The following is a 24,484-nucleotide window of genomic DNA, read 5'->3' as shown; positions in this document are numbered from 1 at the left end:
CCAGACTTTTTAAAATTGTCTTTATCTTTCAGAAGATTTTATTCCAGTTTAACTATTCCCAGGAGCTCCCTACCATTGTATGTCACTTGCATTTCTATGAAAATTCTTATCTGCACATACTGAACCTTTTCATGCAACCACAAAAGTCAAGATCATAAAACTAGACCTATACAGCGAAGATAACTCAAATACAAGGAATGCAAATTTAACTGAGAAAGTCGATGACCAGCCCAATAACATCATTTTGCAGTATCCTGGTTATTTCTAACTTTTTTTGGTTCTCAGATTGAACTGTGGGCTTAGCTTCTTCTTCTGAATATATTTGAATTTCTTCAGTAAATCTTTTAATTTACCAAAGTCCATCATCTTATAATTAAAATAGGGTGGACTACAATAAAGCTTCATTTAAATATATGCTATGTGCAGGTTTAGTAGAACTTCTTTGGTTTCACTTACTGTCATGGTGTAGCTTTTATTGCAACTGGAGTAACATGAAGAAGGATCATGTTACAGCATTATGTCTTTATCCTACTTCTTGGCTTCAATTTGAATTATTTGCTGGTCCACACATACTGTGGTGCAGATGGAAAACTGGATCATAATAGTTTAGTCTGTATGCTTAGCACTTGAATATGAGATACATAGTTCTATGTCTTCTGGGTTCCAGTTGGGTTCCAATCTTGTGACTGAATTACTCACTGATTTCCTTAGGGTGTATCTGACAAGACATAGTAGCAGCACCTTCATGGAAACAGCTGGATAGATGTTATTTTCCTGAAATTACCAGCAGTTATTTTGTTATGGTACTTCTTCATGTGCACTGAACTATGTCATTATGCATATATTACTGCACATGAGTATGAGCATCATTATGACTCTTTAACCTCTGCCAGTGCAATTATTTTTTTAATTCACTGAAAGTAATACTAGATGTGATGTGAGGTATCCTTCCTTTCAAGAAAGACTTAACAACTTGACTTGCATAAAGTTTTGCTATCAACTTTGATTTCTTCCATTTTGGTTAAGTTTTGCCTAAATTATTATGACTGGACAAGAGACAATGGGCTTATATTGAAATACAAGAAATTCCATTTAAACATAAGAAAAAAAATATTTTTTTTAACTGTAAAGGTGATTGAACATTGGAACAGGTTGTTCATCAAGGGTGTGGTTATCCACATCCTGACAGAGAAATAGTCCTGAGTGACCTGCTCTGAGCAGTGAGATTTGACTAGATTATCTCCAGAGGTTCCTTCTAACCTCGACTATTGTGTGATTCTATGATTCTATGAAATTAGAGGAAATAATTTGTGTTTCCTAGTGAAATGAGGCTACATGAGACAGTCTCATGTTTTTACTTTGAGCTTCTGTGTAAGAGGTACCAGTGATTCCCCTGATTTTTCTCATTCATTGGGCCCTTGTTTTCTGAAAGTCAGAAAGACTGTGTGTTTTCCCACAGTCAACCACAGACACAGAACAAACCAAACCAATACAAACCAAAACCAATAAAAAAACACCCCACAGCTAGATTTCTGACTGTCTTTTAGAATTCATTTGCCAGATTGGAGATTATTAATGCAGGCAATGAAAGTGAGACCTTTCACAAGAGAGAATGAATTCGCTTTGCTTGTGCCATTCTCCAAGATCTTACCTCTACATGTCGTTGACAGTCTGTTAGCTCCTGGTAAAAGTAGCAGAATGCTGCTCATGACCAAATGTCAAGTAATGGTTTATGGGTTTTTTTTGTTTACTGAGTCATCATAATTCCCTTTGCCGGTTCTGTTCATGGTGGTTGTCCATTTTAAGTGAAGCTATCCATTTTAACTGATACAATTCTAAGGCTCCTTTCATTGATATGATCTTGCTATGAGGAACAACAAGTGCTATTGTCTAAATCATCACAACCAGCTGGCATTTCTACAGCTTGCCTAACTCCATATGTTCATATTTAACAGCTTAACTTTCAGTTTCCAGTATGGGATTCCTGTGATTTTCTTCATTAGTGTTTGGCCAGGCACTCCACAAACTTCGCAGCAGAGGGCCCTTGCTATCATCTTGTAAGTGGGGTCTCTGGCACCCACCTTTAGCTTCAGTAGTCTTTCTTTCCAGATTTTCTGAAAAGCATCCTGCAGCTTCCTCTGCATTCTAGACAAAGGTTCATTTTCTCCTTGAGTGAGGACTTTCTCCATGTGTGCACTTCTGGACTTGCCAAATGGTGCTTTTAAAAAAATTAATCCTTTATACAGTAACTTCTAAACTGCACATAAATATAGCCATTCTTATAAACTGCACTCCAGTGAATATGAATTGATTGTATAAGAAACCAGACTCCTTCTTAGTGTCAGCTATGTAGGCTGCCATGTCACATAGTAAAAATACACTTGTTGATATTATTACGGCTTTTGTACAATTTCAGATGACTGAATAGTTTCTCCCAATCAGCTGTATATCTCTGGGGACAAAGTAGGATGAAGAATACAGTAGCCTGTTTTAACCAGATAACATGGTCTGATCTCATTTTTGCAAAGCAGTCCCAGGGGAACTATAACTGAAGGAGGGTGCTCCAAGTTTAAAGTCTTCCTTTATTCCTTCATTAGAAACATTTCCTCCACTCTTGTTTGACTATTTAAACACTGCATACCACCTGTAACTAGGTACTATTTAATCTATCATTCTTTTATTTGAGTGCAGTTCCAGTTATCTCCATCCAGTCCCTGTTTCAACAGTTTCAAAAGAAATGAAAGGAGATAAAGTGATGGTACAGGATACCAGTTTGTTGTCTTCCATGTGACATTTGTTTGGCTTTTATGAAATAGAATGATCTATACTCATCATATAGAATTAGAGTATGGTTTTTTGCATGTGCAAATGTAAGGAGGTAGCTTACAGGAATAGGAGAAACCTTGCCCTGGACTTGGGAGAATCAGAGAAAATGAAAAGCTGTTCCTGCAGCCTAACTGAGCACCTAAGGTCTTTAATAGCAAGAGTCTCTGTTTCTCTAATCTGATAATTTTGCTAATGTACAGTCTATCTTCATAATTTTTCTATTACTCAATGGTAATAAAAATTATAATAAAAATTACCCAGAAGTGCCCAGTCATTGCAGTTTTCTGGTCCTGTAGTGAAGGTATGATAGGAACTTAAATCACATTTTATCTAAATTTGGATCTTTATGTAGTCTGATAGGGAACAGATATCTGACCCCTCAGAATAGGATGTTCCTTAACATGCTAAGGTTGCTAAAGGTAGACATCTCAGGAATTTCCAGTCCAACCACTTTAAAAGCATATAGAAAGAACAGAGGGAGGGATGAAAGGATGAGGGAAGAAACAGAGAAAGAAAGGGAGAGATAGAGCTGATGGTGGAGGGAGAGAGAAATTTTAGAAAAGGGGAAAGAAAGGGAGAGTAAGAGAGAAAGAGAGGCAGGGAAGAGAGGGAGAGAAAAAGGAGGGAATAAGGGATTCTAAAATAGGAGTTCTTCAAGAATAAGGCATCTGAATAACTGTACTATTTGTACAGTGATTAAATATATGAGTTAGACTGAAATGGATCTGAGGAAGCAATCTAGTCTATCCTCTTATGTGAATTAAGATCACCCCTAATGGTTATGTATTTAACTTGTTCTTGAACATGGCTTGAGATGTGGATTCCCTGTCAATGATAATCTGCTCCATCATTTAACTGTTGTGATAGCTGGGCTGTTTTCAATTAGCATCTAATGTAAATCCCCTTTGCTATACTGATAGCTCTAATTAAAACCAGGTCTAATTTATCTACATCTTTCTTAAAACATGAAGGCACAAAATGAGGAAAGTGCTGTTGCTGAAACTTCAGGAGTGACGTTCAGGAGACACTAGTTACCTTGTCTTTTGTTTCTGCCAATGAATTCCAAAGTTATACTTCACTTTGTTGCAAAAATATTGTATTTTTTGAATCATTATTCACTTTGTGATCTACTACACCTTCATACCCTTTTCCATTATTTATGCAGTTGTCCTCTATTTTCTCTTTTTTAATTGTTTAGCACTTGAGGAAAAATATAATGCCTGTGCTTCCCCCCTGCCAAAATGAAAGACAAGTTGCTGTGTTTCTGATTAAGAAGAATCCTGTTATCATTTGATCAGATTTCTGAATTCATTGAAATTAATCTAAATGACTGCAAACCCATATATATTTAAAAATATCATATATTTGCACGATTATAATATTAAATTTATGAGCCAAATTCTTTTCCCTGATATTCAGGGGTAAATACACTTACTGCAGTTGTCCATCCAGATTTGACCTCATTAAAACTGAAAATACTGTTATGTCTTATTACAGAAATAGTTTATTCAAAAGGAATTATGTAGGGAATACAGCTAGCTTTTTCTTTTTTTTCTCAAAATCAGACTTCTCTGTATAATGTAACACTTTACGTTATCGGAAGGAAAATATTTTGGTATCAAAATCATGTTCTGGATATGATGCCTCCTGGTCGGAATGTGATGATCAGGGAATTCTCTTTCACTGCTCTCATATATCAGAACCAGTTATGGCCCATATAACTGTCATTGTTTCAGTAACCTGCAAATTTGTTGCTGTAATGAAGCTTCCCGATAAACAAAGTTATTTTTATTTATTAAGTCAGTGGTTGGATCTACAGCTGAACAGAAAGGCTTATTGTGTAAAGACCTGAGGTTATATGTAACATATTTTGAAATGCTGTATATGGACAGGAGAATATAGTCATGGTTACAGCAGTGGGCAGGAAATCACAGTTTTGAGTCTTGGCTGTGCCACAGACTTTCTGTGTGACTTTGGACAAGCTACTCTTTGTGCATTAGCTAATAATACTATCTCTATCTCCCAGGGGTGTTGTGAGAATACATTCATTAATGTTTGTAAGGCGCTTGGATGCTATAACGATGGGGCCATATAAGCACTTAGAGAAACAATCCATTTTTGCAACAATGTGCATCTCCCTGACTAAGATGGTTTTTTGCTGCAAGTTTTTCATAGATGCTTGTTATGAATAAATCTACTTTATAATGATACAGTGAGGTTAAACTGCCTTTTGGAGTGCAGTTTCACTTTAGTATTCAGAACAGGTGTAAACAGTCATAAGTTTGAAAGCTGTTCCCAAGGAAAGAGAATAGAATTTTTATAGTCAGACATTTGAATAGAAAAGAAACCTCTCCTGATTCATCTAGTTCAAAACATGGAGGATTATTTACATCTGTATCTGTCTCGCAAATAGTTTATTCTATTTTAAGCACTTCTCATTACATTGTCTAAACTACCTCCTCAGGCAAGTCATTCCATTGCCTAATTGCCTTTAAAGTTAAACAGTTTGCTCAAATGTCTACCGTATTTTTTCCTTGTGGATATAAGCTGCTCTTTCAATCTGTCCTTTCTTTCTGAAATAACCTTCACTCATACGTGTTCAGTTCAGAGACACAACACAGTTATAGCAGGTTAACAAGGTATTGCTTTAGAGCTGATGGGAGGTAAATTGGTAAGCCACTGTAATTTGATTTGATAATTTGCCTGGCTGAGTGCTGTACAGTATTAAAATCTGAATATGGGGCTCAGAGCATTAGCACCAAGGAGAAGGCAAAGAGTATCCAATATTCCCAAGGCCTTTGTGAGGACTTGTTGGTGAGAATAGGGAGAATAGGTGCTGCAAAGGCCTTCATAAAGGGTTTGGTTTTGTTATGGCTTGTTTTGGTTTAATTTGTAGAATCTAGTGGCAGCAGACAGAGTATGGAAGTAAGGGATTTGGAAGAGTGTGAGCAGTCCCCAAGGACAGTGAAGAGGGCTCTGCAGTTTTTGAGGTGTGGGAAACAAGATAACTGTTGTTCATTCATGTAAAAACTTTGAGTTCAGCCAAATTTCTCAGAGAGATAGAAGTATCAAATATAAGTTTGAAAAGGTTTATGAATATAGGTGATCATTAGGAGACAGAGACCCTATAAATGTCACAATGGTGGGAACAGATACTATGTCCTCTGCTACCATATTAAATATAGAGAATCAACATGGTCTTAAAAAATATACAACTGTAGGAAATCAAAGCCTGCAGTCAATTACAACATATAAACATTCAGGAGAATAGGCCTCATTTGTTCTGCGGTTCATAGGATTACTTGTTATTAATATGCAGTTTGCTGTGAAGTCCATCCCTCCACTATTGTTTGAATATGTACTGAATAGGAGTGCTTTTAATAAAGTTCCCATATGAGTGACAGTGGAAATGCTTCTCAAAATGATGGCTTCTCAAGATGAATATTGTTTTTAAGCTGTGGTTAGACTTTCCTCACAATGCAGGAGAAGAGAGCTTTGTATTTTATTTTTTTCCCCCCCTCTCTATGAGTACTGGGGATTGACTGGGGTTGATACTGTCCTGTCTTATACACATATGTAACATATACAACTCTGGACAGCAGAACTGAAAATGAAATCAAGAAGTAAATTACACTGCTGCAGCATTGTACAAACTTATTATAAAAGGAGCCGTGAGCATCAGCTCCTAATCTTAACTTGGATTCTCAACCATCAGGCTGCTCCCAACCTCATGTATTGTATCCTGTTTTCTGGGTTTAGCTAAAGACTCAGTACAGCCATCTTTTCTTATAGTCAGAAAATGAAAGACTTGTATTAGGAGATTCTTAATCAGAACTCCATCTTTTGTAATATAACTTGATGCAGGATTGAATAAAAAGCATCAATAAAGTTAAGGAGAGGAAGCATCATTAACAATTGTTAATGAAACATTATTTTCTCTCTGTTGTTTTATACTGTAACAACTCTTTTCAACTTTTAGTTTATTCATATTTCTGTTTATTAGGCATTATTTAAGTCAAATCCTTCATTACTAAGAATTTCCTGTATTAATATATTTTCATGGTAGTCTACTGCAACGGCAATAAATTCTCTAGCAAAATATTTGAGAAAAAATGTAACTCAAAGGATTATTTTTATCTTCTTAAAAAATATGAAATATTTTACATTTTGTGTCAAACTAATCCTTTTTGATACACTGTATGCATCGCACACAAAAAATAATTGGGACGATAAAGATTAATATAGTTTGAAAAAAACAGTTTAGAAAACCCGAAAAGATGCCTGTTTGCAAAACTCAGTTCCAGCAGCCAATTAAAAAAGATGAGCATTCACAAACAGTGGAAAATTCAAATTTCTGTGACAAAATTTTTGTCCTATGTTGTGTCTGTCAAAAGGAAGATAGATACACATCTTTGACAGTCTATCTGGTAAAGAAAAAGAAAACAGTTAAACCTACTCAAACTATTACAGTTGCATTGCTATGTTCTGTGTTCTATGCCTTTTTGAGGATGTTTTTCTGTATGAGAAGAAGCAGGGTGCATAATCTGGAAAGGGTAAGGCCTTTTTGTATGGCAAAGTAAATTGCAGATATTTCTCACAGTAGGAGGTCATTGGTCATATACTGATTCTATCCACTTTGATAGGACAACATTATTGATAAATACCTTCATACCTATGGCATGTCTTTAGGACTGATGCGAGTTGCACGTTTACATCAACAGAATTACTTCTCCCTTGCTGATCCCTCAGGCAATACTTAACATACAATTAAACGTTATCTTGCTCATACTATCTGATATTTCAGTTTACTAAAGTACACACCTGCTTCTCATGTCTCCTCTATATTATTCTGAAGTGATTATGAAAAAAAAGCCAACTTTTAAATGTAATGGTACATAGCAGAAGAAAAAAAAATTATGTGTAGGCAAAGAGAAGCAAACAATACAAAATGTGGGTGGCATTCAAAATAAATCTAAAATATCCTATCTAACCATAGCAATCATTCTAGTTAGTATACTTTCTTTTGCTAGTCCCTTGTTTCTAGAAGTAATTGTCATGTGTTTTGGGAGTTTGATTTGTTCTGGTTTTACAGAATTCCATTAGTTTTCTGTGAAAAAAAAAAAAAAAAAGGATTTTTTTCTGGCATTGTTTCTTCATAAAGGAAAAAAAAAAAAAACCACAAAGCAAGCTGTTTGTGGATCCAACATTTGGTGGCATTAGATTTTAAGTTTTTATTTAACACGGTTTTACTATGAAGGCTATAACTAGATAAGTGCTATGTCCCTTACTATATCTCCTTTATAGGGAAGATAGGAATACTTAACCTCTTTCAAAGAGAGAAGGAGAGAGGGAGAGAGAGAGAGAGACTATTTTAACAAGTTTCAGTTGTGTCAGATGCAGTTGGATATGTTTGGTTAAATTATATCTGAAATGTTGCAAAAAACTCTTCTAAAATCAGTGAAGGTCAATTTTATGAATACTGTTCTCAGCATCTTAAAGTAGCTGTTACATACAGTTGGATGATTGTAAGGGGAAACGCCCAAGTCTTCAATTCTAAATCTTCAGGTTTGTGGGCTGTTAGACCCCCTAATGTTGTAGTTTATTCTGTGTTCATTTCCTTTTGCATTTTCAGAAGTGATTTCAATTGAATCATTTATGGTTCTTCCATTCAGATTATAACAGCTATTTTGGAGCGGATAACCCTCAATGGCTGTATATGAGACATTGCCCGGGGTGCTTCCAAGATGCTTTTGAGATGGGTAAGGAAATTACTGAGTGTTGACACATTCTCAAAGCACTATGGCATGGATTGAGAGCGTATAGTTTATAAACTGTGTTACTGACCTATTATTCTGTGTATTATTGCCAGAATAGACTATACTAGTTTCCTCTGAAATGTTAAACAAAATGAAATAAACATTTTTGGTAAAAAAAAAAAAGGTAACAACTATTTTAAAAAAGTAAATACAATATCTAATCTGTATGTGGTAATTCATACATAAAAACTTTAATTCATCATAACCCACTTCTGATGTGCCTACTTTTTCTATAGTAGCCATTCAATGTATAATATTATACTAATGTAATGTCATCATATTACCATTATATTAGTATACTGGTGAGGTAAACCATACTCAGATTTTTTACTGTGACTTTAGGGTCAAAGCTGACTGTTTCTGTGGGCATGGCTTAACCAATATACTAGTTTAAGACTAAAACTCACATTCAAGCTTTAATTCCCAGGTCATCTCTTCTATCTACATATTACGTTATACACTCTTGTTCAGTCAGGAGAAGTTAGCTATCATGACTCATTTGCCCTTTTGGATATAGACACAGGCAACTAAAAACATATGGGCTGGTGAATTGTACCTGTGCATGAAGGACAGTGTAGACATGGGGTGTTGGTGTGGGGCTTTCACTGAGCGTGCATTAAGTGAAGAAATCAGAAAAAGCTTTCTGTCTCTTGTTCAAAAGCCTGCTGATGAGTATGATGACCGGGACAGTCCAGCACAGGCATGATGCTAAAACCTCCCAGGAGCTGGCACAAGGAGGGGTCCATGATCCACTTTACTCCTCTATTTAAGGTTAAGCAATGTCCAGGGAGAGTGTATATTCTGCTGTAGAGAAGGATGCTCTATCTCCTACAGTGTTTGTATAATGCTCTTTGTAATGTTTTATCCAGCTGAAATCCAGCTGAATCAGCTATAGTGTCTCCAGGATTTTTACAGGAGTTAGTCCAGGCTGTGCACTGTCACTAGCTTCAGTTACAACTTAAAAACATAATACTGCCTCATGTGCTGAGGCGGCTTTTTGTTAAATGCCAAAATCTTAGATGCTTCATTTCATATTGCAATTAAAGCTTTCTATTTTAAAACAATGTAAGCATGCAGAAAACTGGTTCTAATAGAAACAGCACAATTCAAAAGAAAACCAAAGAGGGTGTTTCCCTTTAAAAATATTCTTTTCATAAAAAGTTTTGTGGGAAGCTGCTATACAGTGGCTACTTCATTAACTGTAGTAAGCTATAGGCTGCCTGATATATCTGGTAAAAAGAAGAAATAAACTTCCCACAAAAACAAAGAGACAAGCAAATAATAAATAGGTTGTGCATGCAAGGGAAGGTTATATTAATCTGCAGTTCCTGCCATTATCCCACCCCAGGTGTACATAGATGGGCCTTCAGTGTGTTAATTCCACAGAGTCCAGTAATAAATCTCAGATTAGCTTGCAGTAATCCATTTTTATCCTACTGAACAAAATATTTCTTATACCATTTAGTATTAGCTCATATCTAATAAAAGCTGAGACTGGCTAATGGTTTTTTTTTTTCTTTGCTATCAAGAACTAGTGAACTATATTATACATGAATGGCTTGTAAAATTATTGGTTTGTATTTCAGAATGACAAACAAGTTTGTGTTCTAAGATTCAAGATTATAAATTTAAAAACCATTTTCTCTTTTACTTATTTGAGATTTTTGAATGAAGTCCTGAACACAGACCCAGAAGGAAATATATAAAATTCTGGGGCTCCTTTAACATAACATTCTGATGCAGGTGTAGATCTCTTGAAAACATGAGAGTTTTCGGGTTAAAAAAAGAGTGCCATAGTGATAAACCCATTTTAATTTATACTTAAAATGTAATAATTGTTCATTTTGTGCATGTAACAATTTTCAACTGTTTATTTGAGGTTTTGGATAATTTTTAAAGCATCTGCACTTAACATTTGTCTGAAAAATACTTGTTTCCCCTCCACTATCTTATTAGCAACATACCTCTGCCCTCAGTAATGTCGCCCAATGTGCTCAAATATTACAGAGGCAGCCATTGTCTCTTCTTCTTAAGTTCAGAACCTGTTCTAGCTAACTGTGGAGGTGTCTGGTTTGTTTTGGATATGCTCCATTTTTGCTGCAGCTCTGTTTCCTATTTACTACAGTAAGAATTGCTAATAGAAAGAATTAAAAGTGTCCATTGTGGCCTGACTTCATCTCCTGATCATTTCTTCTGATATCCAGATTTTGAGGTGGAAAGTCAACAGCTATATAAATGTAAAGAAAGTTCTCTGTTTAAAGTTCAAGCTATAGGTCAAAGAGCTTATTGGTTAAGTTGCCAGTGACCATGGGTTTGTATAGTAAAATTTGGATTCTTTTTATTTTTCCCCTCCTCTAAGGTGGGAGGAAGCAACAAGACCCCCAAATGTATTAGCTTATTAACTTCTCCATACAACACTGCTGTTGGCCATTCTATAAAGGTTTGCTGTGACTTGAGTCATAGAGTCACTGGTTATTCAGCATGGCTTTCTCCATGGGTCTCAGTTTCAATTAAGAACTTACTCAGTGAATGTTACAGCATTTTAGTTGTGTGCATTTAGGCTGGACCCTCAGGAATTGATGCTGGAAACTGTGGATCATAACTAAATTCCATTAACTTCATGTGTTTAATTATCCTGGTTATAACACAAATCCTTTTTCTAAAAAAGGAATAAAGAATTGTATTTTGAGAAGTGTTAAAAAGTGCAGATGATCTTAAAATATATAAAAAGTAAAAAATATGAGGATAGGCCCTCTCAGTTTCATGGTGATTTTTCTGAATAGCCCTATAATCATTGGAACATTCAAGCCTATGCCTTGCCCATCAGTCTTAACTGTGTGTTTCAACAGTTGTATGCTGTCTCTGAATTATTGTAAAGTCAGAGAATCACAGAATGGTTTGGGTTGGAAGGGACCTTCAAAGATCATCCCGTTCAAGCCCTCTACCATGGGCATGGATATCTTTCACTAGATCAGGTTGCTCAAATCCCCGCCCAACCTGAGTTTGAACACTTCATTATCATTTCGAGGCAATAATCTTACAACTGCAGGCAGGTAGAAAGGCCCTTTGTAGACTCTTGCTTTGAGATTAGTAGTTCGCCTCCTGGATGTAAACTGCTACCTATTCACTTCTTTTTAGCTGAATGAAGGCATATTTTGAAAACAAGAATTGATGAAGGCTATAAACAAATGGGAAAAAATTGGGAGTAGGAAAGGGTGGGCAGCCAGACACTGTAGTATTACTAGTTCTCCATTAAGAGATGTGTGGTTCTGTCAATTTAATACTGAGATTATTTTTCCCTCAAATATATAAAATTATCCATAGGCAGCCATAGCATATGTAATCATATATCATAGAAATTAAATCACATAATTTAGATGTCTCTTTCTTCAGACATCAGAATATTTCTTCCTGAACAGGTTGAGTGTAAACTTGTACAACTCGTATAAAAAAAGTATCTGTACTCTCGAAGGCAAGAATGAGTTTCAGCACTGCAGGTTCTTCACACAGGATATGCTGCCCTGGCTCCCTCCTCATTGGCAGCTCATTCATTACAGCTCATGTATTTTCTCATATGCATACTGGCACTAGTTCCTTTGGATCTGTACTGGTTGCAAGTACCATCAGTGTAGGAACTGGATTTTTTAAGACTCTAAATTTTGTAGTTCCAGATATGTTGGGGTCTTTCTATGTAGAAAATTCCCCAGGTCATAATGCTGTCATTGTTCTCGGTAGGAAACGTTAATTGCAGAGATAGTTGGGTAAGAGTTGGATTAGCTGGCAGAGTGTTGTCTGGAAAATCTTTCAGCTGTGCAATGTTATCACTTCCCCTATGTCCCCCCGCCCCCACCCCTGAGGATTCCTAGCTTACTGCATTTGGTGAGATACATGTTTTCCCCAGCTACAGGAGCTGTGAAGGGTTCCTCTGGGATATCTAAGTATAAATTCCTAAGTGTGTCTTCAGTTGCTAGGTTATTTTTAGTCAATGGGTGGTTACCAAGTCATCTATAATTGTGCTGTTAAATGTGTCAGAGCAGCTACTGCAAAGCTAGGTGCTTCCTGTAACAGGTTGAGTGTATAAGGTAAAATGAAAGAGGACAAAGGGAACATTTTGGAAGCAAGCTTGTCAAAGGTTTGAATTTTATAAGGGGAGATTGCTTGATGAGCAGATATGAGGAAGATGATCCATGAGTACAACATGGATGGAGAAACATGGTAACATAGTTGAACTATACTACCCATATATGTGACTGGCATATTGTGTCATTTCAGATTTGTGTTTTGGGGGAATTTACCAGTGGTTCAAGGGATCAGAGTGGTCTTATAGAACCTTTCACTTCTTCTTAGACAGCTCCTATACAGGCTTTGTCAGCAGTGGCCAAAAGCTATTATCAACTGGTGACTGCTATGTGGGAGAAAGTGCAATGAGTTTCCAATGGGCAACTGTCCACATGACATGAACTGCTGGCACAGTTCTTTCTCTATAAATAGAAAAGAGGAAGAAAATCATACCTGAATAGAAAGTCAGTAAGACTGTACGAAGGAGACAAGAACAGCAGAATTGTACAACTGGAAAGCCAAAGGAAACAAAATGACTTACCCCCCCCACCCCCCCCCCGCCAAAACATTGACAGTTTTAAGTAGACATGATGCACTGTAGCAAGGAAATTGCACATTGGTTATTCTAAATTATCTAGACTGTGCTATCCCTTTTATGAATTTGCCACTAGGAGAAAGAACAGGAAGCTGGGTTTGGTCTGTCAAAAAATTACTAAAGACATATTAACATATCACCTAATTAGGTAAGGGAAGGAAAAACAAGTGAAAATTTTAGGTGTTCGTGGAAGGAGATGATCATATAGATGTGTATTTGTCGTTCTTATGGTAGCTGCATCATGTCACAAACCAATGGTTAACAGAATCTCTTTAGAGGTTAATTTATACTCCAGTGACACTTACCCAGCATCAACTGAAGATCAGTGATAAAATTTTGAGGACTACTATAGTTGTGACCAGCCCTGTAGCAAAGAAATGAGAACCAGCCATTGGCATGCAGAGAACAGAGGGAAAAAAAATATTTAAAAGCTGCAAAAACTAATTGGTGGAAATATATCCATCTGTATTCATTACTATGTTTTCAATATAGCATGTATTTTGGTTAGATTCAAAATAGGAAAAGATTTATAATGGCACTTCAGGCATATGTGAAGGATGAACTGGGTGAATTTCAACAAAATAAAATGTTAAACTTAGCATCAGGAGAAACATTCCAGCTGAGAGAACCACTGGGCTGGAATAATCACCTCAAGTGACTGGTGACAGACTATTGCCTGAGTAACTCAAAACTAACAAAAATGAAATCCAGTGGGCATTAGCAAAGGTTTGGTCTAGCTAACCTAATAATAAATATCGTCTGCTCTTTTTTTTGTGATTCAAAGCCAGTAGTAGTTTCCAAATTCATTAGTGAAAATGGGCTAACGTCATCTCTTGCGCTCCTGCATTTAGATCTGCATTGGCCGTGCATAATTTTGGGGTTTATTGCATTAACAGGAATAAAATAATTATGCAAAAGGCATTTGACACAACTGAAAATACTACGGCCTTAGTTACAGGTATATGGAATACAATCTGAACATGATTGTCTTCCAGGAATTTTAGCATGTTTTTATTGTTAAAATATCTCAGTAGCGAAGAGTAAATCTTCTAAAGTTTGGTAGAATCTTTTCACAGAATTAAATGCAGAGTATAGATAATATTTTTAAATCTCTAAAATTGAGCAAAGGCTGCTGTCTTTGCTACAGAGTTCCAGTTTTAGTAATGCTGTGGAACTAGATTGAAGTTTTGGTAAAAAGAACAAATGAGCTGTATTTCCAAAAGAGAACACACATTTGGAAATTATGCACTTCATTTTTGTGCTGCTTTCTTATAAGAACTCAGAAGAATTTATATCTTATACATATTTGCTCTTGCTCCTTGATCATCAAGAAAATGCATTCCTCACTTCCTCACTACTTTTTGCAGCTGCAACTGTCTTCTGTATTGGAAATGTCTTCCAACGCCATCACCATCCATTACCAGCTTGCAGGTGCTGAACGTCCCTCCTTTATCATTAAAACACAACTGGGAGAGTTCCCGTGGAGTGGTTCCCTGGCAGGAGCTGCTGCAGGACCACAGCCTTTTTGCCTCTGTATTGCTGGAGATGTTTGGGGTCAGAACTCTGGCAAAAATCTGAAAATTCACAGTGAGATAGTTCTGTAAATATCTCTTGGCCTAAGGAGCTTAGAAGTTGTTGGATGGGTGTTAGTCCATTAGTTGGGGATGCAAATCTTAAAAGGCTGAAAGATAAGGGAGAATTTTTGTCAGTGGAATTTATTCAGGAAACTCTCCCAGAGAAGTCTACACTGGTAACTTGAGGTATCTTTGATATCTTATAAATCTTTTTGCAGGTGACAAGATATTGAAGAGGGATATTTCTGATAGGACTCACCCTATTTGAAAGGTCCAAAGCTATTTAGAAAACACAAAAACCACAGTGAACCTTATTTAGTGCGGCAAGCGGCGTTGCCAGGTACCTCTGTCCTCTCAAATGGGAAGTCTTCTGGAATCCCTTGTTGCTATGAGACTAAATATCTCTGTACAGTGTGAGCACTGAACCAGATTTTGCTCCTACTTACTCTAGTGTGCATGCAGAGTGACTCCCCTGTGGCCGGGAAGCACAGTGCCGCATTCTGATGCCTTGCTTATGAAGGGGTCTGATCCAAAGCCCACAGAAGCCCAGGAGTGTTTGTCTAATTCAGAAGCTCAAAGAAGTAAGAGAAGTTTAAAATGGGAGAAGGGCTATCCTCTTGCACCTCAAAAGGGGCAAGCAATTTGGAGATTTTGACCCATTGACAGTGGGTCTTCACATGCTTTTAGTCAAAAAGGAAAGTAATGTGTAAAATTATTCACAGGATTTCTCTTCAAATTCAGCATGTTCAAACTGAAATATACATATTGCTTATCCTGGACTACATAAACTCTTAACTTTGTCACACTTTTAAGATCCACATCTGTGGAGATAAAAGCTGCTATGTCAGGGTTGGGTTTTTTTTGTGTTTGCTTAAGTGTAAAATGTGTGAATTTTCTTTAGCTACTTGACATCTTTTTTCTTTCACCCAGAAGACAAATAAACAAACAAAACCGAACTTGAACTGCATCCAAGCATGGCCAATTTCGCACCAAAGTGTACATTTCAGAATGAAGGATTTACAGTGGAATATTTCTAGTGTAGCTATGACATTGCTTTAACATTGCATTGCTGTAATCTTCAAATATAGTAAATTCAATAAATGGGTTTATAGGGACTTGTGTGAAGTTTAAAATTCAAAAGATTGTTGTTTTTAATGTTTCTCTGTGCTATCAGTGAAAAGACAGAAAGCACAGGGAAGAACTTAACACACATCATCAACAACAAGGGAGATGTTTGCCCAATGAAAATACTGGTCTTTTACTAATCCGTCCTTCCCAGCAATTGGAAACCCTCCCGTGGTTGTTTTTGGTTTTGTGGGGTTTTTTTTGTTTTTTTTTGTTTTGTTTTGTTTTGTTTTTTAATTAAAATATTTAAATATTAAGTATTACAAAAAATAACATAAATGCAAACATGTAACCAAAGAGCTATGAAAACAAAGCTCTTAGTGTGCAAGGATTCCGTTACTTGGTTTATATCCTCAAAACTATGGATGCGCTTTCCTGTCTATCCCGGACAAACCGGGGGAAGGCAGCGGCCATCGGTGCGTTACTCCAGTGCTGATGCGGGCAGCCGGCCTGAGGAGCGCAGCAACTTGCAGTTTAGCTGCACGGCGAGGAGGGCCCGCGGCTGTGCCGAGCCGAGACGTGTCGTGCCGAGCCGAGCCAAGCCGGGCCGTGTCGTGCCAAGCCAAGCCGTGCCGTACCGGGCCGTGTACTGCCGCCTGCCCCGCCGAGGCCGCCCGGCGCTGCAGCCGCCTCCTGCCCGCAGGCTCCCGCGGTGCCGCCGCGCGGTCCCCCTCCTCTCCCCGTGTTACGCGCCCGTCGCTCGCACCCTGCCCACACCCGCTCCGGCCCCGCCGCCCCGCCGGCCTTGGGCCGCGCTGCTCCCCTCGCCGCTCCGCGGCACTCGGGGTTTTGCCCCGCGAGCCAGCGCAGGCCGCGGCGCCGGGCACGCACGCCTCGCGGAAGTTGCGCGGGGCAGCCAGCGGCGTTTGAACGCGAGAGGCGCGCAGCCACACCGTGCCCGCGGGCAGGGGGGCACCCGGGCGGGAGCGCGGCCCAGGCAGCCCCCTCCGCCGCCCGAACACGCGCAGCCGGCGGCGCTTGGGAGCGCAGCGGCTCCCCTACCCCGCACCGCCCCACCGAGCCGCCGCCAGCCGCGGGCGCGGCAGGGAGCTCGGTGCCCTTAGGGGCATTCCCCGTCCGTCGGGGCGGTCCCCGCGGCTCCCGGGCGCGCACCGCCGCGGCGTGTCTGCCCCCGGCCGGGGCTGCCGCGTCCCACAGTGGCGAGGCCGAGCGCGCAGCCCCCGCGGAGCGGCTCCGCATCGCAGCACCTCCCCGGCCTTCCCGCCGCCCCGCCCGGCTTCTCTACGGCGGCCGGCCGCAGCGGCTCGGTCCTTCCCCTGGAGTGGGAGGGCGGCAGCAAAATCACAGACCCGGTCCTTTTTTTTTTTTTTTTTTTTTTTTTTTTTTTTTTTTGTGATTTATAGCATTCTTTCATTTGCGTTCTTGTTTTCCGTGGGGATGGCTGCAACGGAGGCATCAACCTGTAAACTGAGCGAGCTCTGGCCGTAGCCCGGTGCCACTGCCGGGCAGCGGCGCCGGGACGGGGTCGACCCCGCGGGCGGGCGAGAGAGCGGGGCCGCCTGCGGGGCCCGGGGGGCGGGTTCCCGTAGCCGGGCGGCGAGGAGCCCCGGCGGCGGAGGTGTGAGCCCGAGGGGAGGCCGGCGATCCTTGCGAGAGCCCCCGGGTGGCCCCGCGTTTGCCGGGGACGGCGGGATGAGCTGAGTGTGAGTGTGTGTGTGTGAGTGTGTGTGTGAATGTGTGTGTGTGTAGTCCCCCCTCCCCGCAGCAGAGGGGATCTCCGAGCGCGGGGAGGAGGGGAAGGGGGTGCAACAAATTGCCGCCAGCCGGGAGAAGTTGCAGTAAAGAGAGATCCCTCCCTCCCTCCCCCCGCTCCCTCCCCACCCCGCTCGCTCTCTCCTCCCCGAGCCGTGGCAGCCAGCAGCGGAGCGGCGGCCCGAGGAGCGAGCGGCGGCGCCCGCAGCCCGGCGATGCTGCAGCGGCTCCCGCGGAGCCTCGGCGGGGTGGGCCCGGCCCCCGCGCGCCCCGCGCCGCCCGGCGGCGGCGCGCCCTGAGCGGGCGGCGGCGGCCCCGCGGCGCAGCGGGCGCTGTTGCGCAGCCCTGCCCGGCGCTGCCGGCCTCCCTGCCCCCGCCGCCGGCTCGGCGCGGCTCGGCGCGGCTCCCGCGGAGACGGAGCGCTGATTCATGGGGCCCCGCGCCGGCTGCCGCGGCCAGGAGAGCGCGGCGCTGCCGCTGCCCCCGCGCGGGGTGTGAAGCCCCGGCCCCTCCTCCGCAGCCCCGGGCTCGCCCGCCCTGCTCGGGAGTGTGGTCCCTGCCGGGAGCCGCCGCGCCTGGCGCACAGAGGGAAGCGTTGATGCATCGCTGTGGAAATTCATTGTGTGACTTTCTGGGTATTTACTGAGTTTCAGACCGAGATGCAGCTCTTGAAAGCTTTATGGGCACTAGCAGGAGCAGCGATCTGCTGTTTTCTTATATTTGTCATCCACTCACAGTTTCTTAAAGAAGGTAATTATATCTGCATGTCTGCATACCCTGTTCTTTAATACTGAGGTCTTTACGAGGTGCCTTAATTATTTTTACTGTTTCCAGTATGTTCTATTTACAGCAGTGCTTCCACGTTATTTTTCTTTTCCGTTAAAGCCTTCTCATTTTTGTTCCTTTAGATAAGAGGTAGCTTTAGACTTACATTCGTGGTAAATGTGTATATATATATATGTATAATGTGTATGATGTTTGTAGTCAATGTTTTAGCCAATGCCTCATTTCTTTATGGGGCATGTACAGTGTATAGAAAATATTTGTTGCTATCGGATGACCACAGAACAGTAGTCATCATGGGAGCATTAATAAACCAAAAAAACCATTAACAAGTAAACGTCTTATTTTTATACCAGATCAATAGACATCCTTTCCCTCTTCCTCATTCGGTACATTTTCAATAGATGGCACTAAAGTTCTATGGAAAGGGCAGGGCAGAGTAAATCCTGGGCGTTCAGCATCTTCATTCTCCTCCTTGCTGCCCCAAAACTGGAAGAGGCCTTTGCGTGGTTTCAACGGTCCTGTTTTTTTCCACCTTGTGGTCAGAAAATTGTGATTACAATTTGCTGGAGAAAAGAGTTTGGATTGTGGGGCAGGCTTTTTTTTTTTTTTTCTTCCCTATGTGAGCTGGGTGGAAACAGATATGTTTGATTAAGTGGATAGAGGAAATTTCTTGGGGAGTAAACCTCATATTGCTCTTTTTTTTTGTTTTGTTTTGTTTCTTTTTGTTTGTTTTCTTTCCTCAGGAAATTACTCCTTTTTTTGTTGTTGTTGTTTTGTTTTTCCCTCTGCTGAAATAGTGATTCCACTGCTTATTTGTAAAGCAAACTGTAGTCTGAGATTCAAGTGTGAATCCTGAGAGGTGTATATATATTTGGTGGTGTGTGGGAAAGCCCAGTGCTGTTCTTTAAGCAGTGTTAAATGTAACACGATATATGGGGGTTTTGGTGAACCCATTTATTCTTTTTTAGCATTGTAATATAATTGAGATTATAGCTGCCGGAAGAAGCAGCCCAGCTCAGCTTGGAGGGCTGGCAGCGCAAAGCATGGAAAAAAAACTTTTATGTGACTGGGACAAAGTTTCACCCAAGACTGGGCAAAGCGACAGTCTTGCAACTACTGAAGTATTGCTACTGGTTTTAATTTAGTGTCAGTCCAAAAAAGGCACGAGACTGTACACTTTCACAGATCTTTTCTGAATTGAATAAACACTGATTTGCCTGATTTCTTTAATTAAGAAGCGTTATCCAGATATCTCTAGTGCCAGCGATTTCTCCTTTAAGAAACCTATCCACGGTTTAATTGCATTGTGTGCAATGCCTCCCACATAGTCACTTATTTAACATTCTTCTAAAATGCTCGGACTAGTGTATTTATATATCTCTGTCTAATGAGATGACTCCTTTTGAGGAGATTTTGCAGAATGAAATACTGCCAGTCATTTCAGGCTATTTTTTTTGTCAGTATTTGGCATTATGCTTTTTTTTTTTTTTTCCTTCACTCTTTCACTGCTTGATTTTGAGACCTGTGTTACTGTAAATAATCCATAAAGGAAGAAGCATTTTGTTTTATTTAAAATATTTCTTCTTGCATTGTAGGAGTTGAAAGCTAGCAAATTAATATATAAAACCAGAAACCATGGCCATACACCGAGGACTTTTAACACATTTTACATTGCTTCTCCTCCAGCATTTATAGCCACTCTTAACATGGACTGCAGAGAGAAAACTGAAGCTCTTAGCCTTGTGGATAACTTAATTGCATCAGTTTGTTTATATTTGCGAACAAAATGTTTCTGTTTTGTTTAACACTGAGAACTATATACTTTCTGTAAATACAGATTGCATGTATTGGGCTAGTTGTCAGCCTTTTCTTGACGGGTGCTAATCTCCACAATAGCATTTTGACCCCTTTTGTATAATTACTTCAGCAATGTATGTATTCCTCCCTGTAGTTTCAGTAATGACACTGAATAGTGGAATTGCTTGAAAGTCTGCATGGTATAACTGAGTTTTTTCTTTATGAAGAACTTTTCAAATATCCAATAAAAATGATTGGATTAAGCATAATATATTCAAATACAAGCATCTAAGAGAAGGAGAAATAGATAACAGAAGATTTAAGCTACATATTGCAAACAGTTTGCAAAAGCAAGATTTACATTTCCTTTCTTTTTCATTTTAAAACCTGTGGGGTTTTATTATCATTATTTTCAGTAAGAAAACAAGTGAAAGAAGTGTGAGGAAAAGACTAGCGAATCATTTAACCATGTGCCTACCGCATTAGTTTACTAAGTAAATATGTATAAAAAAGAATACATATGAGATGGCTGTTACCTTAACTTCAGAAGATTTGAAATTATTTTCTGATACCAGTTAGGCCTTTACATTAAAATTTTATAAAAAGTTAGGAATGGCATATCTCATTGCCATAATTTTGTCAGACTGTTGATTTCCTGGCAAAAAGATTAATTTCCCGTCAGAGCCTAATGAACTACATGGGCTCATTGTTTGTAACTTAGCTGTGTGGTCGAATTCCTAAGATAAGTGCTTGGAAATTTTCATTTGATTATTTCTTGTGCAGAAGGATACTTTCCTGTAGTCCCACAGAACAAACAAGTAAACCACCAGTTTGCCTAACTTGATCAGATTAGCTGATAGCACATATCTCCTGAGACAATTTGACAGTACAAGCTCATACACCAAGCATCTCTTTTGTATGCAAGACAATTGATATAAGAAGAATGACATGTACAATTAATTACAGGTCTGACTTAATTTATTAATGCACACTCTTCCCATTTTTGCATGTTTCATAATATTTACTGCTTATTGTTTTTCCAGAGGCAGGTCTTAATAGAAAACTGACATAATCTTCACTTCTTAAAACATCTCAAAATTATATAATTACCACATGTCTTTTTCTGCATTCATTTTCCTTTTACTCACTTGGAATTAGAGATGTTATCTGTTATGTTAAACTCTTATCACCTACTAACACAAGATATTTTTGTAATTTCAGTTGTACTGCATGGCTATAATGTGTAGAACTTTCATTACATCCAGCTGAAACTTATTATCAGAACCAAATCCTCCTTCAGTCACATTCATAAATATGAGGTTGTGTGTTTGAACAGTCAACTGAGAGATTTCACACTGCTAATTTTTCATATTAGTTCCTATTTTGAACTTAGGTTTTACTCTTAGTAGCCCTGTCAATTCTTAAATATTTTTATATACATTTTTGAATTAAGGCAGTTTAGTAGTAGCATTTCATTATTGCCATTTAAATGGTGTTAAGAAACAATGAATGCTTGTTCTGAGATGAGTGGGAAAGAGCTGTTTAAATGTCTATTTTCATGAATATGTTTTTTTCAGGAAGTGAAGAATGGGTGACACAGGGTGCCATTTTTCCACACTTAGGCTTTTATGTGGAAATACAGGTCGTCCTGTGGCTAATCCGTTCCCCTATGTCCAATCTGTCCTTCAGTGTTTCTAAAAGATGAATAGAGCTGTGAACCCAGAAAAGGGTATTGTGATATATAATTGCAGTCCCATGCCTGTCTGATCTTCCTGCAAAGCAATTTAACACACCCTAGTCAGCTGCAGTCAGTGTGAAGGGGTGTTAAAAATTGAAATATCTAAAACTTTTTGCATACGCCACTGAGAATTAAAAATAATTACATTCACTACTCATGCCTGATTTAAAATAATTTTTAATCTCTTATTGTTTAATATATTTATTCAAAGAGACCTGAAAACCATTGAGTTGATGTTACACACATTAATTCTGGGAACTCCTTTGCCCCCAGACAAGTACTCTTTTCACGTAGTAGAACATTTTAACCATTCAGACACAGCAGTGATGGGGAAAGGTAAAGGATACAGTTTCTAAACGTGACTTTGAATCCCATGGAAAGTAGTGCAGTTAGGGATTAACTTTGGGAGGGTATGTGGATGTTGAAGCCAGGGTGTGTTACAGCCTGGGATATACTTGAAAGCTTTCTTTATCTGTGATTGCTCATTAAGAGACTGGAATGTCTTATCTATCAAGAGTGATTTAATATTTTGAATGGTTTATGAGATTAGGGTGGCGTGAGCCTTGTTTGGAGAGGAACTACACAGAAACATGGATTCGGTTTCAAGAATCTTAAAAGTATAGAAGATTGGCGTATGCAGATCTCAAAACCACTTTCTTAATCTGTTGGGTAGCTGTTCAGTAGTAAGCCGTGTAAAATAGGATTTTCTGTTGATATGATGCAGCAGTTAAGCAGAGACAAGAGAATTCCAATATTTCTGCTATATCCAGATGATTATGGCTATAAACCAGAATTTTAGTATCATTTGTGCAGATTTAGTATATACTTACATATATGAAAAGGTATCTGTTTAGCACATTTTTCATACTTTCCCTTTTTTTCTGCCGTAGGCAAAAGTTAGCAATTATTGGTTACACTCTTGTTGGCACTTCTCTGTCAAACACATTTAGAGGAATTAATGTCACAATAGCAAAAAATACTGCAGCACTTTCTTTAAAAGAATGCATTTATTACACATAATAACTTGGTTTTGTACTTAATATCTTTATTCTGTCACTTTTTACAGATTTAAATATTTTAGCCTGCTCTAAAAGTATTGGAAAAGCTTTTTGCATATTTTTGTGTTTTTAGAGTGTACATTTTGACACTGAAAATAATAAGGAACATTATTTATCTGTGTAACCCCAAGCAACTCTGCTACTCCTCTGCTAATGTTTGAAAATGTCTACTTGTCAGTATACCCAAAATAATTTTTTTCAGAACTTTCTGTTTATATAATCTGATAGCTTTTTCAAGTTGGTAAAATGGATGTTTACTGCTGTGTAAAACTTTTTGAGGAAAGTTGTTATCTTCCAAAACTTTTTGAGACTTTGGCCTTCAAAATTTTCCTGGAAAGAATTTGAATGTGACTTATTATGACAGATAATATTGCCAGCCTTTCATTCCTTTAAAAATTATTTTTCTTTTATCTTTTAAACACTAAAAAAAAGAAACAATTAAAGTGAGAAAGAGAATTGCTTTTAAGAATGTGGGGAAAAAAGTTTATGTTAGTGTTGTTGTTTTCAGTTTGCCCTTTTATGCTTAACCTGTGTCTCAAAACAGTAAAATACCTTGCGTACCAGATGTGCTGCCTGTGTTCCCTATGTATAGTAAAACTGAGTTGAGGACAGTGTTTCCCAGCTGCAAATTTGCCTGCTTTTGAAGGGTTTGCTACTTTTAACATACTGTAGTATAATTCTTTTCTCCTGTTTGTCTTCTATACATTTTTTGGGGGTGGGGTGGGGGTGGAGAGGCAGATACGAATGAGATTATCAGAGCAGCACATCAGACTAGAGAGAGAGTCACAGAATGCAGAAGTGAAGTTTTCTCTTCCCATCCAGGAAACAGATTTGGCAGTTAAAAAGCCTGAAGCTTGAATAAATGCTGCACAAGGAAAGAAAATGTGAAAGGTTACCAATCTGGGGATTTTGTTTGCATTTTTTTTATAGCTTCATAGCAAATAAATAAAATTAAGACGACCCAGTTCAGTGGCTATTTGATAGTGCACAGCATATCAGGACTGCAGAAAAATGAGAGAAGGTGCTGCTTTGAGATAAAATAGCTTTGTATTTGAAAATGTTTTGGTATTTTCAAAGGTGTTCTTTTTTTAAGATAGGGTTAGAGAAATATGGCAGTGAAAGGAAGCTATGCAGACAAAAGCTCTCATTAATTTTCTTTTCAGGGAGCTGAGAAAGATGTTCTCTATCTGGCATCTGCTGTGCCGGGATATACCAAGAGGGGGAGTCTGACAGTTTTTCTACCCACAAAAGGTAGCTTTGATACAGTCTTTGGTTTTGGGTGATGAAAATAAAAGATGCGTACGTCTTCACAGGGAAGTGCACCATAGGTGGTATAAACCCCCTACTTTTCCCAACTGAGCAACTTGAAAAAAGGAATTAGTAACAGATTTTCAGTA

The 24,484-nt window shown here is 39.2% G+C and overlaps 1 protein-coding gene across 6 annotated transcripts in view; it reads left to right on the top strand.

Annotated features, from left to right (window-relative positions):
* TAFA5 (TAFA chemokine like family member 5) overlaps window positions 1-24,484 on the top strand; it is a 457,068-nt gene that overhangs the window by 110,085 nt on the left and 322,499 nt on the right. For 4 of the 6 annotated variants that reach the window (XR_012623646.1, XR_012623645.1, XR_012623644.1 and 1 more), the window contains exon 2: window positions 8,499-8,585. The exons of 1 other annotated variant lie outside the window; for it this stretch is intronic. Coding sequence is in view for 1 of the 5 variants with exons in the window: in XM_074827712.1 (XP_074683813.1) it covers window positions 8,499-8,585 (87 nt within the window). In the remaining 4 variants the exon portion in view is untranslated. Of the gene's footprint in view, window positions 1-8,498; window positions 8,586-18,162; window positions 18,459-24,484 lie in introns of those variants that run through there. One more of the 6 variants, XR_012623648.1, reaches the window with a different exon arrangement.

The sequence above is a fragment of the Strix aluco genome, chromosome 5 (genome assembly GCF_031877795.1).
Source record: "Strix aluco isolate bStrAlu1 chromosome 5, bStrAlu1.hap1, whole genome shotgun sequence".
NCBI classification, from domain to species: Eukaryota; Metazoa; Chordata; class Aves; order Strigiformes; family Strigidae; genus Strix; species Strix aluco.
Note: the sequence above shows the minus strand (reverse complement) of the source record. Positions and strands in the feature narration are given on the sequence as shown.